This window comes from Amblyraja radiata, chromosome 22 (genome assembly GCF_010909765.2).
Source record: "Amblyraja radiata isolate CabotCenter1 chromosome 22, sAmbRad1.1.pri, whole genome shotgun sequence".
Classification (NCBI taxonomy): domain Eukaryota; kingdom Metazoa; phylum Chordata; class Chondrichthyes; order Rajiformes; family Rajidae; genus Amblyraja; species Amblyraja radiata.
Window position 1 is genome coordinate 24,244,280 of NC_045977.1, and position 15,025 is coordinate 24,259,304.

General features: G+C 43.6%; 1 protein-coding gene across 2 annotated transcripts in view; it reads right to left on the reverse strand.

Moving 5' to 3' along the window:
- Positions 1-682: 682 nt before the first annotated feature.
- The window catches only part of rbbp6 (RB binding protein 6, ubiquitin ligase), a 67,588-nt gene continuing 53,245 nt past the window's right edge, over positions 683-15,025 (reverse strand). For both annotated transcript variants that reach the window (XM_033040730.1, XM_033040729.1), the window contains 6 exons: positions 13,967-14,027; positions 13,829-13,886; positions 10,178-10,537; positions 8,107-8,208; positions 4,473-6,260; positions 683-2,667 (listed from right to left, as the gene is read on the reverse strand). In XM_033040730.1, the coding sequence (XP_032896621.1) occupies positions 1,074-2,667; positions 4,473-6,260; positions 8,107-8,208; positions 10,178-10,537; positions 13,829-13,886; positions 13,967-14,027 (3,963 nt within the window). In that variant the 3' untranslated portion in view covers positions 683-1,073. The remainder of the gene's footprint in view (positions 2,668-4,472; positions 6,261-8,106; positions 8,209-10,177; positions 10,538-13,828; positions 13,887-13,966; positions 14,028-15,025) is intronic.

Sequence of the window (15,025 nt, forward strand, 5' to 3'; positions counted from 1 at the left end):
ACCGGAGGCCCGATCGATCCTCCACAGCATCCATCAGCCTACCGACAAGCCCGACCGACAGACTGACCCTAATCCTAACCCTAGCTCTACATTTGTTATTTATCATTTTTATTTAAGTTAACATTATAAAGATAAATCAATTGAAAAACAAAATTATCAGCAAGGTGAGCATTACCTTTATCCTTGGAAACAATTACGTTTTGATGTAATGAGGAGGCAGCCATGATCCCAGGGTCCTCGCTGCTTAGCGACCATAAAACAAAGCGCGGGATTGGTCAATTTGCGTCCGACCTCAATGTCAAACGTGCATCGATTGGGCAATTACTACTTAGAAAATTTGAGGTTTTTCTCATATTTCTTAAAAATGTGCAGGTTTTGGTCTTGACGAGTTTCAGGTATGATTTATTTAATATTTTTACACAATATGTTAAAAATTTAGGTAGTTCCGCGAGTTGGGTCACGAACCTGAACGAAAAGCTCCCCGGCCCACAGCCTTAATCACTGAACCAGTAAAAAAAACACAAGAATGGGAGAGAGAATCACGACATCATTATTAACAATGCTCAGAAATCCACGGTATTACCAACCAAAAATATAATCATGTGATAAGATTTTTCTTTTTCCCCCTGAGTATTTTGGTTAGCTTTGTTAACTGGAAATGGGAAAAACACAATGACCAGTATTTAAAGAGACTAATGAATTCAATGAAAATTTATTCAGTCAAAAGATGACAGTGAGGCTTTGTACTGCAAATCATCAAGCAAAACATTTACATTAATTACACTGTCAGCTTGTATACACAGCTATAAAAAAAAGTTCAGTGAAAATTTCACAGTAGTTCCCAGTGTAGTCTTATAGTTCACTTAAAAATGCTGCAGCATAATCTGACCACTCACGGTCAAACATAATTCTGTACAAAAATTGCTAATTTATAAACCCTCAATATTACAGAAAACAAAATCTCCAGAATAGTAGTTCAGTAGACTCAGAGCAGAATAGCAATGTCTGAGTGAATATTTACAAAGCTTCCAAATACTTGCTGCAGAGTCTGACCAAACAATGCAGACATCTGTCTAATCCGTTTCTGTTGTTCGGACAATGACAGATGATCGGACCTTTTGGTCACTGTCTTTGTCCTTATCTTTGTCTTTGCCTTTTTTGGACTTTTTCTTTTTGTGTTTGTGTTTTTGAGTTTTGTCCAGCTCTAATACAACACCGAGATGCTTCTTGTGCTTTTTGTGTTTCTTGTGCTTTTTGTGCTTCTTTTTCTCCTTTTTTCGCTTTTTCTTCTTACTATCCTGTGTGTCCTCTGAGCTGGCACTGCTGCTGTGACTGCGTGTCTGACTCTCACTTGGGCTGTGGCTGCAACTAGGGCTGCTTTGGGTGTGAATTTTAGGGACACTACTCCTGGAGCCCACAGACACACCTTTGACCTCTGTCAGTTCATTTGTGATCTGTTTTGTATCCTTTCCATCCTTTACTGTATGCTCTGCTTCAATTTCACTGTCACTTTCACTATAATCCGGTTCAAAGGCAGCCTCGTCTGTTTCTCTGGCCAGATCCAAGGAGTGCCGGGAGAGTCGGTTCGAACGGCAGAGAGAACCTGGCATCCGGGGGCGACCATGATCCCTGTCACCCCGCCCGACACAAAGCTCCTGCTCATTCTTTTCAGTTGATATTTCAGTTTGATGGGCCAACTTATTCCCACTTACTTGCCTGTCCTTGCTGCTCCGTGTTTCAAAGGCAGGTTTTTCCTTGCCTCGGCTGGAGGAGACCGATTTTACTTCTTCAATACCAGACCTCGATTCCGATCCACTTCTTGGGGTCGTTTGTGGTTTCCTGTCTTTCTCAGGATGGTGATCGATTTTCCTGGGTTCGGTACTGCCTCTTCTGCTTTCTGTCTGTTGTTCTCTTCCCTTTTGTCCATGTGTCAGCTCTTCACCCTTATTGGGGGAATCTCGCCTCCTTGTATCGCGGCCCCGCTCCTCCCTCTGCTTGGTGAGTGGGATGTGCCTGTTGATGCCGTCTGTCTTACTGTCAACGTTAGGAATCAAATCTTTGTTTGAGGCACCACGGTTATTTGGCTCTAATTTTTCAACCTGCCGCTCTTTTGCAGCTGAAGCAAGATGCTTTCCATTTGCTGCCTCAATATCCCGCTCTGCAACCGCTGGCTTGTCAAGCTGAATAGCTGCTTTCTTCTTGTCCAAAACCTCTCTGTCCATCGTACTTTGCTCCTTATCTTTGATCTTTGCAACTTTCTCATTCAGCATCACACTTTTTCCAGGTGTTACAGCATCCTGCTGAGGCTCCTCCACATTTAGATCCTTAATGTTTTTTTGAGGTTTCTCAGCAGGAACAGCATCTTTATCAGTTTGCTTTGTTGGGTTTGTAGGCTTCACACCTTGCCCAGAATTGGCAAGTTTTACAAGGTTTAGTGCTGCTGCTGCTGCTGCTGCTGCTGCTGCTGCCGCCGCCCTTCCTTCATCTTCATCTGTCTCATAGTCCTCCTTCTCCCACTTGGATCGAGGGACTTGGACAATGACAATTTCATCTTCAGCTGGGGGTCTGGTATCACTGTTGTACTCCTCCATAGTCTTAATCACCGTCTTCTTTGCATCCAACTTCTCTTCAGCTCTTCTCATGGGGCTCCCTCCTGCAGAACTGGTGCTGGGAGTGGTAAATAAAAAGTATAATTATCCCTTTACTGTCTGTAATGCTACCCATCACATTAACAGTTAGAATTCCCACATATGGCTACTTAAAGACCCCTCCAGTTCAAGAGAAGCATGGCACACACCCATAGATTGACCTTACTTCGTCTTCCCACAGAAAACCCCAACGCAGAAAGGAAATTGAATGTTGGCACTGTGGTTTCAGACTCCACCTAAACTCTCAGGATGTATTTGGTTTACTATTGAAAGAAAAGCCCTTGGAAACCTTCTTTAGAAATCGGGATGTGCAGGACTAGAGAATCCACCATGATCTTCAAGGCCAGGCTTAATGTATTCATCACATATTTCCATTTCGCCAACATTTATAAAGGCAGATTCAACACACACGTGATGTGGGAAGATTCAATTTTGCAGCTGTAAACAGTTAGCACTCGGAGTGAATGCTCCAAGGTGGTGCTTAAAAAGCAAGCATATACTAATGGAACTGCCAGATGGGAGCAGCCGTGTGAAGGTGCAAGTGCTCTGTGGAGAGTACGTGCAAGCAAGACAGAGTCTGAAGAAGGGTCTCAACTCAAAACGTTAGCCATTATTTTTATACAGAGATGCTACCTGTTCCGCTGAGTTACTCCAGCATTTTGTCTTTCTTTGGTGTAAGCCAGCATCTACAGTTCCTTCCAACACAGAATATTTAGGCGTGGAAACGTTGCAATAGTACCCATCTCAACTACCTCTGGCAGCTCGTTCCATACACCCACCACCTTTTTGTGAAAAAGTTACCCCTTTAATAGGTTCCTATTAAATCTTTCCCTCCTCACCTTAAACATATGTCCTCTGGTTCTCGATTTCCCTACTCTGGGCAAGAGTCTGTACGTTTACCCGATCTATTCCTCATGATTTTGTATCCCTCTATTACATCACCGCTCATCTTCCTGCACTCCAAGGAAGAGTCCTAACCTGCTCAACCTCTCCCTGGAGCTCAGGACCTTGAGTCCTAGCAACATGCTCGGAAATCTTCTCTGCACCCTTTCCAGCTTAACAACATCTTTCCTATACAATGGTGCCCAAAACTGAACACAATACTCCAAATGCGGCCTCACCAATGTCTTATACAAATGCAACATAGCATCCCAACTTCTATACTCAATACTCTGATTGATGAAGGCCAATGTTCCAAAAGCCTTTTTGACCACCCTTCCTACCTGTATTCCCAGATCCCTCTGCTCTACAACACTCCCCAGAGCCCTACGGTTCACTGTGTAGGTTCTGTTAGTGCTCCCAAAAGACAACACCTTACCTCACAGATTAAATATAACACCTCATAGCAACCGGCAGGGTTAGCGCCATGAGCTTGCCGAGGGAAGGCAGTGACATTGAACATGAGGTCAGTTTGTGCAACTTTGGACGATGAAGTGTGTGGCACTCTTAAACTGAAGATTACTTTTCTTAGCAAATCTAATTTCAGTTAAAAAGTATGCTAACTATTAACAGAAATTCACACTTTATAGGGAGAAATAGAGCACATTTTCCACCCTGCTTTACAACTAAATCTACAACTGCAATACTTCACATTCCCAATAATTGCGGGGTAATTTAAAACATCAACATTACTCATGATGGTCGTGCAAATTTGCAGGGTTTGTCACAATGTGACTGCAATAACGAAATACATGATCAAAAAATGGGCCCTACTAAGCTCCCAAAAAAACAGTCACTGCCCTACTAAGCTCCCCAAAAAAACAGATTACATGATATTAACAAATGCAAGCATGATAAAAAAAAAAAACCATGAAGCATGCTAACCTTGTATAATCTACCAGGACTGAACCAGTCATCTCATTCCCCGCCACTTTCCTCCTCGCCTTGGTTTTCACTTTGTCCGATTTGGATTTTCCGCCATTGACCTCCGATAACTCAGGTGCCTCCTCCGGAGCAGCTGGAGATTCTCCACTTACAATCTTCTTTCCACTCTCCCTATTTATTTTGATCTTCCTCACTGGAAGATTTGCTGGAGTGACCGTCTCATTTTCAAAAGATGATTCTACAAAATCTCTGGCTGCTTTCTCAGTACCAGACGTGGTCTTTGGTTTCGCTGAAGGTTTTGCAGCCTCGGATATTTCTACTTTTGATGATTTAGTTGGAGGTGTTCCAAGCTCTCTGTCTGCCACTTTTTCATCACTTTTCCTCTTACGCTTGTCAGCCTTTGCCTCTGGCTGCCTTGGCTTCTCATCTGCTTTGACTGTCCGTTTCAGTTTTTCATCCCGGTTGACTGCTTTATCGTGCTTCTCATGTTTTGTCTCCTCCCTGGGATAATCCTTTCTTTGCTTTTCCTCCTTTGCTGGTTTTGTTTCTTTGTACTCTCTGCCCAGTTTGAGCTGCAGCTTCCTGGGCAGAAAAAACTTCTCGCTTTTGGGTAGTGGCTGGACTTTCACACACTCGACCTTGGCAGGACATTCCTCCCTGTTTTTTTTAATGCTGAGCTCACTATGAGGTGACTTATCCCGCTCTTTCTCTGGCGGCTTCTCTTGCGCTGCTTTGGCACTTTTACCAGAGGACTCTTTCTTGGGCATGCTGCTCTCTGCTTTCCGCTTCACTTTTTCCATTTTATTAGATTTAGATTTTTCTTTCCTGTCTTTGTCAGACATGGATTTATAAGCAACTGATTCCCCTTCCATAGGCTCATCCCTCACTGGTGTGGCATCGTCTCTGCTGGGTGGCAGAAACAAGGCAGCTCCTTTGCTATCGTCACCTACCGTTTCCACAGCCTTCTTTGCATCTCGACAAGACTCCGGATTACTGACTGGATCGGTTTCATCCTTTTTCTTCTTCCTGTGTTTTTTGTGCTTTGTACCTTTCGAGTCAGGACGAAGGTTTGTTACTTCTTTTTCCTTTGACCCTCTCAGTTCCTTTACACCATGAGTCTCTCTGTAAGGGAACTTTTCTGGATAATTGCAGGCACCACCTACATTACGGCCCCGAGGTAACTGCTCTGTTGGATATTCGTCCCTGCGGCCCCGACCATGAGGTGAAATGTCACGCCTGGTGCCAGGTGGGACAAAGCGCTCAGGAGACAAATGGTCCTTATTTGTGGGAGAACGAGGTCGTGGTTGATTACCACCATTGTAACCTTTATAATATTCATACCATGCTCGGCATCGCCTCTCCCATTCTCTGTAGCGCTCTCTTTCGTAAGAATCTCTTGGATCACGAGGTCTATCATATAGTTCTCTGTAGTCAAACGGTGGTGGTGGTTCTCTGTAACGATCATAAAACTCACGCTCATTTTCACCTTGTGGAACACTCCTTTTGTAAGGAGAATGGGGCTTGTAATTTGGAGATCGGGAACGAGACCGATATCCTCTGTAAGATGGTGACCTAGATCTGGACCTATGAAACCCACGAGATCTGGATCTTGATCGATAACCCCTACTCTTTCCACCGCCTCTTCGATATGAAGGTGATCTTGAGTAGGAACGACTTGGGGATCGACTGACTGATCTTGAATAAGATCGTGAGGAATGAGATCTCGACTTGGAATACGAGTAGGAGCTGCCACTGAATGATGATCCACTGTATGAACGTGACCGGGACCTGAGCAGAAAGTGAAGGCAGGTTAAGTATTAAATGTAGCAGCTTAAAATGAATAACCAAGGCAGCAACAATCTCAAGGTGAATCTTCAAGGAGGTAGCCCATTAACAGTGGTAAACTTATATCAATGAATTTCATGATGCCACTTTTAATTTTCTCGAGATATGCCAATTTAGTTACGGCTTAGGTTTTGAAAAATTGAAGCTAAACCTGACTGAGATGGAAGAAGGGTCTCGACCCGAAACATCACCCATTCCTTCTTTTCAGAGATGCTGCCTGTCCCTCTGAGTTGCTCCAGTTTTTTGTGTCTATCTGACTGAGATGGATATGGGTGTAAGAGCGGTTAGCAAATTGGACTGAAGTTTTTTGTTTGGAGATACAGTGTGGAAACAAGCCCTTTGGCCCACGCCAACCAATGATCCCCTCACACTAACACTATCATATACACTCTCGGGACAATTTATAATTTTACTGGCGCCAATTAACATACAAATCTGTACATCTTTGGAGTGTGGAAGAAAACCCACGCAGGTCACGGGGAGAATGTACAAACTCTGCGCAGACAGCACCCGTAGTCAGAATTGAACCCGGGTCTCTGGCACTGTAAGGCAGCAACTCTACTCCTGCGCCACCTTGCCACCCACCTGAAATGGTAGTCTTAAATGAACAAGACAAAAGCAAGAGTCCAGAGATATTTCAACAACACAAAAGATGCATATCAAAAAATGAATTCCATTGATGGCTGATAAGACCAGTTATTTAGTCTGGTTTCTGTAACTAAAACTAATTAAATTTGCATGTGTAGAAAGCACTGGCACTGTGGCCAGTCACCTATTGTGGCGAGCACTTCTGCAGGCATGCAAACATTGTGACTAACATGTATGGCTATGTTTCATACAGAGAGTGGTGAATCTCTGGAATTCTCTGCCACAGAAGGTTGTTGAGGCCAGTTCATTGGCTATATTTAAGAGGGAGTTAGATGTGGCCCTTGTGGCTAAAGGGATCAGGGGGTATGGAGAGAAGGCATGTACAGGATACGGAGTTGGATGATCAGCCATGATCATATTGAATGGCGGTGCAGGCTCGAAGGGCCAAATGGCCTACTTCTGCACCTATTTTCTATGACATGCTCCAATACCGAAGCTCTTAGTATTTTCTCGCCATAACACTGACACGTAGTTACTTCACCATACAGTAGCTTCTGCTATATGTGCTAACCAATGTTAAAACAGCAGTTATAAAACTGCAATTGAAAATATCCTAATTAGATCTTTTCAACTCCACAAACATCGTCAGTAAAATTCTAAAGCACGAGAGCATTGGCATCGCTATTAGCAGAGAAGTGATCATGAGACAAGACTGATGAGGTGGAGAGTCAGCGACACCAGAGAAAGAATTAAATTAGGGAATGGAACTTAAAAAAAATCTGAGGTAGGGGAGGCAAATGTATCGCAGAGCCTGAACGCCTCATGTACTTACACTGCCCGATTTAAACTGCTCAAAAATCAGAAAGTAGCAGCAAGATGGAGCCAACTATTGACATTGCTCCGATTACTAAAGCCATGCCTGGTATTTCTCAGTTGCAAAGTTCTGATGCATGATAAATGGAGAGGGCAGCAGAATATCTATTTCCCAAAAGATACATATACTGGGGAAGGAAATCGAAGTGACATGGGACTCTAATTTCTTTTGAGAATGTCATTTTGCTATGCTTGTGTTTCCACTAGCTGTTTGATTGGTTTATGCCTATGTTTGAAGGCCAAACGAATATTAGAAACAAACTTTCATTTTGTAACCTGCTGCATGATGGGCTTAAAACTGTTCATTGATTCCATTACAACCAATTACCTGGAGTAGGAACGTCTGCGCTCCTTTTGGATTTTTCTGTACTCCATTAGCTCTTTAGCAAAATCATTGGTGAACTCATCAAGCTTTGACTTTTTCTTCTCTCTGAAATAGCAAAGTGAAACAAAAAATCAATAAATAATTGAGAGCCTTCAAATATTTCACTCAGCAATCACACACGTGATCTTTATCAGGAAGGAGGATTGGGTAGCATTTGGATACAAGAATACACACGCAAAGGGAACACACTCAGAATACAAAGGGAACCAAGGGAGGAGACCGTCAGGGTTCTGACAGAGATTTTTGCATCTTTGTTGGACTAAGGTGTGGTAACAGAAGACAGAAAGAGCAAGGGCAATAGAGAAAGCTGAGAGCTCTCTTCTACCTGCATTAAGGAGGCAATAAAACACACAAGAACAATTACAAACGCCTGTGAAGCCACGTGTCCCCCAAACATCATGGTGCCCTGAATGGGGGGAGGAAACTATGTATAAACACAGGCTGTAATTTCTACATGGTGAAACCAAAATGTATAAAAATGGCCTTTAATAAAATCTGACAATGTGCACTTTAACCACGTGATTTTTTTCCTATTACAAATCTCAAATTGTGGAGTACAGAGGCAAATAAATAAATGATGGGTCTTTGTCCCAAACATTATGGAGGATACTGTAATACAATAAAGGGGCTGTCCCACTTGGGCGACCAAATCTGCGAGTTTAGAAGAGTGTCTTTGACCTTCAAACTCGCAGCATGGTCAACACGTGGTCCTAGGAGGTCCTATGAGGTCGCTGAAACTCTCCTTCATGCTCGAGGGAAGTTCCCGAATACTCGTGGCCTCAGCTATGTCACGGAAAATTTTTCCGCTAGTGAAAATTGGTCGGCATGGTTCTTTTTGACCCGTAGTGCAGTGGAGTCGCTATTTAGTTACAAGGCAGTCGAGGGCAGCCGTAGGCAATCTCCTTCGCTGCCTGGGCATTTTGATTGGCTCATTTGAGTTTTCAGGACCATAGAAAACCGACCGGTAGGTAAAATTCCCGCCAAACTTCATTATACTTCTTAAAAGTGTCTCCACTCCTTCTCCCCCTCTCCAGGACTTACCGTACACTGTGGCAGCCGTTTACCTTCCTCTTCATCGCGCAGACAGCGCTCCCCCGCTTTCCCTGGACCCCCGCCTTCGCTGTGTCTGTGTGTGTCCTGTTGTGTGTGCCGGTGTGTGTGCCGGTGTCTGTGCGTGTGTGTGTGATCGGTCAATCTAGCTCGCGGTTTCAACGTAGTCGGTTGATCGAGCTCGCGGTTTCAACACGGACGGTCGATCCAGCTCGAGGCTTCCCAGGCGAGTGCCCTCGAGCTTGAAGGGCGAACGCACTCTTCTTAACTCGCGGATTAGGTCGCCCAAGTGGGACAGCCCCTTAACTGGCAGTCTTCGACAATGACAGTTGTTTAAAGATACAGTCGGACAGATCAACTGGAGCAGTGACAGAAGGAGATTTATTGGGTCAAGTGCAAGATATTGCACTTTGGGAGATCAAATTATTTTAGGAGATATTGAATAAATGGCAGGAACTTTAGGAACACGAATGTAGAGAGACCTTTGGCATAATGTCCAGAACTTACTAAAAGTGATGCCATAGGTGGAGATGGAAGAATGAATGAATAAGTTTATTGGCCAAGTATTCACATACCAGGAATTTGCCTTGGTGCTCCGCCCGCAAGTGACAACAACATATAGTGACAATTAGGAATGGCACATAAAACATTAATAATAAAACATTATTGATTAAACATGTGAATTAAATAAAATTCCAGAGCAAAAGGAGGCTACAGATATTTGTTTATTGAGTAGAGCTACTACCTGTGGAAAAAAGCTGTTTTTATGTCTGGCTGTGGCAGCTTTGACAGTCTGGAGTCTCATTCCAGAGGGAAGTGATTCAAAGAGTTTGTGGCCAGGGTGAGAGGGGTCAGAGATGATCTTGCCCGCTCGCTTCCTGCCCCTGGCAGTGTACAGTTCATCAATAGCCAAAACCTTCTCAGCTGACGTTACAGACATTGAAATCAATGCTCATTCACTTACTCATCTTTTAGCCGTCGCTGCTCCCGGTAGAATTCTTCCCTGGACAGTGGAGGCACTTGTGTTACGGTTGGTATGACATTGGCAGGAGCTGCTGGAGTAGCAGGCGGTACCCAAGGGGCAGATATTGTGGCTTGTGCTGGAGGGAATCCTGGGGGAGGGACACTAAATCCTGTAGGTGGGGGTTGGCCTGGGGGAAACTGTGGAGGAAATTGAGGGGGAGGCACCCCTGGTGGAAGAGGAACTGGGTGAGGTGGAGGAGGGTAGAGAGTTGGGGGAGGCACATAGACAGGGGGAGGGTTGGTAATTCCCTGTGTTCGACTTCTTGGAATCCGATCACTATGATGCCCTCTGTTGGATGGTCTAATGAAGCAGATTTAAAAACAAGTGGTGAGATAACAGATCTGCAGATTCACAAGCACTCAAAAGTGACGGTTAATACTTTTAGCAGATACCATAAATAGAGATGCATCAATGAACATTTTTATAGCATCCTCAAATAAATGTCTACATACTATGGAAAATCTGGAATGGAGAGTGTGAGGAACACCAGCTTCTAGAGATTCATATTGGCTACTCAAATGCAAAAAGTAAACTGGAAGCAATTTCTTGGATAAATGACACCATTCTACAAATACTAAAATTGCTTTTAAATTGCACTAAAACCCGTCAAAGCTAAATGGTAAACAGATTTATTGAAAGAAAACAATACTATTTAATTAGAATCAAATGTGCTGGCGATATATACTGGACTTGTGGAGGAACATGTCTTTCTTGGAAGATAAGATGCTGGAGTAACTCAGCGGGACAGGCAGCATCTCTGTAGAGGAATGGGGAAGAAGGGTCTCGACCCGAAATGTCACCCATTCCTTTTCTCCAGAGATGCTGCCTGTCCCGCAGATACTCCAGCATATTGTGTCTACCCTCGGTATAAACCAGCATCTGCAGTTCTTTCCTTGGAGGTGGTGCAAGTTTTCTTTCAGTTGTATTCAAGTGACAAGGATTGTCTTGTGAAGATAGGTCAATTGGCATGGGGCTACACTCCCTAGAGTTTAGGAAAATTAGATTTGATTCATAGAAGGATTGACTTGACTAATCTTTTGGAATTTGAGGATGTAAAAAGTAGAATGGATAAGGGAAAGCCAGTGGATGTGGTGTATGAGGACTTTCAAAAAGTATTTGACAAGGTCCCACACAAGAAATTAGTGTGCACATGGTATCCTGGTTAGCAGACAGGAAGCAAAGAGTAGGAATTAACGGGTCCCCAGTTGTTTACAATATATATTAACGAATTAGACAAGGGAATTAAATGTAAAATCTCTAAGTTTGCAGATGACACAAAGCTGGATGGCAGTTGAGCTGTGAGGAGGATGCTATGAGGCTGCAGAGTGACTTAAGACAGGTTGGGTGAGTGGGCAGAAGCATGGCAGATGCAGTATAATGTGGATACATATGAGGTTATCCATTTTGGTGGCAAGAACACAAAGGCAGATTATTATCTGAATTGTGCCAGATAAGGAGAAGGGGAGGTGCAACAAGACCTGGGTGTGCTTGTACATCAGTCACTGAAAGTAAGCATGCAGGTACAGCAGGTAGTGAAGAAAGCCAATGGCATGTTGGCCTTCATTGCGAGAGGATTTGAGTTTAGGAGCAAGGAGGTCCTACTGCACTTGTACAGGGCCCTGGTGAGACCGCACCTGGAGTATCGTGTGCAATTTTGGTCTCCTAATTTGAAGAAGAACATTATTGCTATTGAGGGTGTGCAGAGTAGATTCACCAGATTAATTCCCAGGATGGCGGGACTGACGTATGATGAAAGAATGGGTCGACTGGGCTTGTATTCGCTGGAATTTAGAAGGATGAGAGGAGATCTTAGAGAAACATAAAATTCTTAGATGTTTAAGAATAAGGGGTAGGCCATTTAGGACTGAGATGAGGAAAAACTTTTTCACCCAGAGAGTTGTGAATCTGTGGTATTCTCTGCCACAGAAGGCAGTTGAGGCTAATTCACTGGATGTTTTCAAGAGCGTTAGATTTCGCTCTTAGGGCCAAGGGAATTAAGGGATATGGGGATAAGGCCGGAACGGGGTACTGATTTTGGATGATCAGCTATGATCATATTGAATGGCGATGCTGGCTCGAGGGACTGAACGGCTTACTCTTGCACCTATTTTCTATGTTTCTATGGTACTTGGGAGAGAAAAGCAGTTACAGGGATCTTCTAATATCGGTTTTCACAGGTGTGGTTTAACTTGCTGAGCATTTCCAACATTTCCTGTTGTTATTTCCAATTTCCAGAATCTGCAGTTTTCTGATTTCAATTATTTTAATAATTAACATTGTGTATGCAGCTTGGCCAGGTGACAATAGGCTGCATAAATTCATAAATTGTGGGCTACAGTTCAGTCTTACCCCACAATTTAAGTAGGTGCAATAAACATTACAAAAGTTTGGCACTTCGAAATATCAATGGCATACATACGCCTTTGGCATCTTGGAGTGACTGATCCCAGTTTGTGTATAAAAGAAAGATATATACTAGTGGAGCATGCATGCTGGGACTAGCCATGATGAGAGTAAGTGCACGGCTTTGGCTCAGGAAGCTTCAGCGTAGAGGGTAACAGCAGGATATGGTGCATTCTGTGTTTTTCATTTATTCTTAAATATTCCTTTATCTAGTGCCTTAGCGGTGACAGATAGGGCAGTTGTATGCTCTTCCTTCAGGATGTGGGAAGTCAGAGAGATTTCTAGTGAGCACTATACCTGCAGGAGATGCATCCAGCTGCAGCTCCTTACAGATCACACTAGTGAACAGGAGCAGCAGCTGGACAACCTCAGGATCATCTGGGAGACTGAGAAAGTCATAGATAAGAATTACAGTGAAGTAGTCACCCCTAGGTTGCAGGAGAAAGTAGATGTGTGACCACCAGGAAAGGGAGGAAGCAGTGAGTGCAGGGGTCCCTGTGACCGTTCCCCACGACAACAGATATGCCTTTTTTTCATTGGGAGTTATGACCAGCCAGGAGAGAGCACTCAAATCTTTGGCGCTGACCTGGATTTGAGTCACAGCAGGGGAATGTGAAGTCAGGCAGAGTAACAGTGATAGAAGACTTGTTAGTTAGGGGAACAGGCAGAAGACTCTATGGCAATAAACAAGACTACAGGATGGTATATTGTCTCCCTGGTGCCAGGGTCTAGGATGTCTTCGAGCGGCTGCAGAATATTCTAAAGGGAGAGTGCGTGCAACTGGAAGTCGTTATGCATGCTGGCACAAATTAAATACTGGGAAAAGGGATAAGGTCCTGTACAGCGAACAGTTAGGCAAAAGGTTAAAAAGCAGGACCTTGAGGGTTATAATCTTCAGATTGCTCCCAGTGCCGTGTGCCATGGAGGGCAACAACTGCAAGATAGTACAGGTGAATATATGGCTGAAGAGTTGGTGCAGGCGGCACAGATTCAGTTATTTGGACTCTTGAAGAGCAAAGGACTTTGCAGAATAGATGTGTCGCCAAAGCTAAAATAACGATAGATTTAATGGAATAAGAAGGAACTGCAGTTGCTGGTTTACAAAAAAAGACAAAATACTGGAGTAACTCAACAGGTTAGGCAGCTTCTCCAGCACTGAAGAGTGTGGATATAACAGTTCTTACTTACAGTTCCCAGCCTGATCTGTTTCCCGGTGGTCGAACACCACTTGTCCTCATTGGCTGACCTAAAAATAAAAATAATGCGATGCTTAACTAGATTTTACAACTGGAAGTCAATCTGACAACCATTTCCAAAGTGACAAACCTGTTGTAGGTATGGATTGTCCATGTGAAGCAGGATGACCAAGAACAGGAACCTGATAACCCTGAAAAAAGAACACCACAATCAAGCTTAATGGTACATGACCGACAGATATGTGACCAGTACCGACGAAAGTAGCAGTTATTGGTTGTCCCTAAAGTTGCTTAAAATTTAAAATGATAATCCAATAGTTTCAACCCCAAACCAACTTTTAATTCTAGATTGCTTAATTAAATTCCCCAAGCTGCTGCAGGTAGAGTGGTTACAATTACAACATTTAAAAGGCAATTGTACAGGTATTTAGATAGGAAAAATCACATAGGGATGTGGGACTAATGCAGATAAATGTGATTAGTGTAGTGCATAATGTAGTGATTCTATATTGCACTCTGTATTCTATGACTATGATTCAACTGTTCTGCTGAGAGATAAATGCGTCTCAGTAGAGTACCAATTTTGTAACTTGCCCTGGAGGTTTATATTTTGAACCAAGTATAGGCCAACTGCACTGTTCCTCAATGATTCACATAGAAGAGAGTCCTAGTGATTTCAATTCCAACTGTATGAATTTCTAACATACTTCCTCTCTCCAATGGGAGTTTTGTGAGATCCTGTCACCTTTGTGATTCCTGCTGCTTTCTGGCTGCCTTTGTTCCAACTTTCTGCCTGCCCAAAAATCCCCCTCGCCTGTGTCGGCCTATTAACTGCCACACTTTGTCCTGCCACTCCACTTATCCCTGACCAAGGCCCTTCTTCCCCGATTGCTCAGTTTGGCCGGGCGGCCAGCTCTATGAAGAGTGCTGGTGGTTCCAGTTCTTCCATTTAAGAATGATGGAGGCCACTGCGTTCTTCGGGACCTGCAATGCTGCAGAAATTGTTTTATATCCGTTCCCAGATCTGTGTCTCGACACAATCCCGTCTCGGAGGTCTACGGACAAATCCTTCGTCTTAATGGCTTGGATTTTGCTCTGAAATGCACTGTCAACTGTGGGACCTTATATAGACAGGCGTGTGCCTTTCCAAATCATGTCCAATCAATGTAATTTACCACTAGTGGACTCC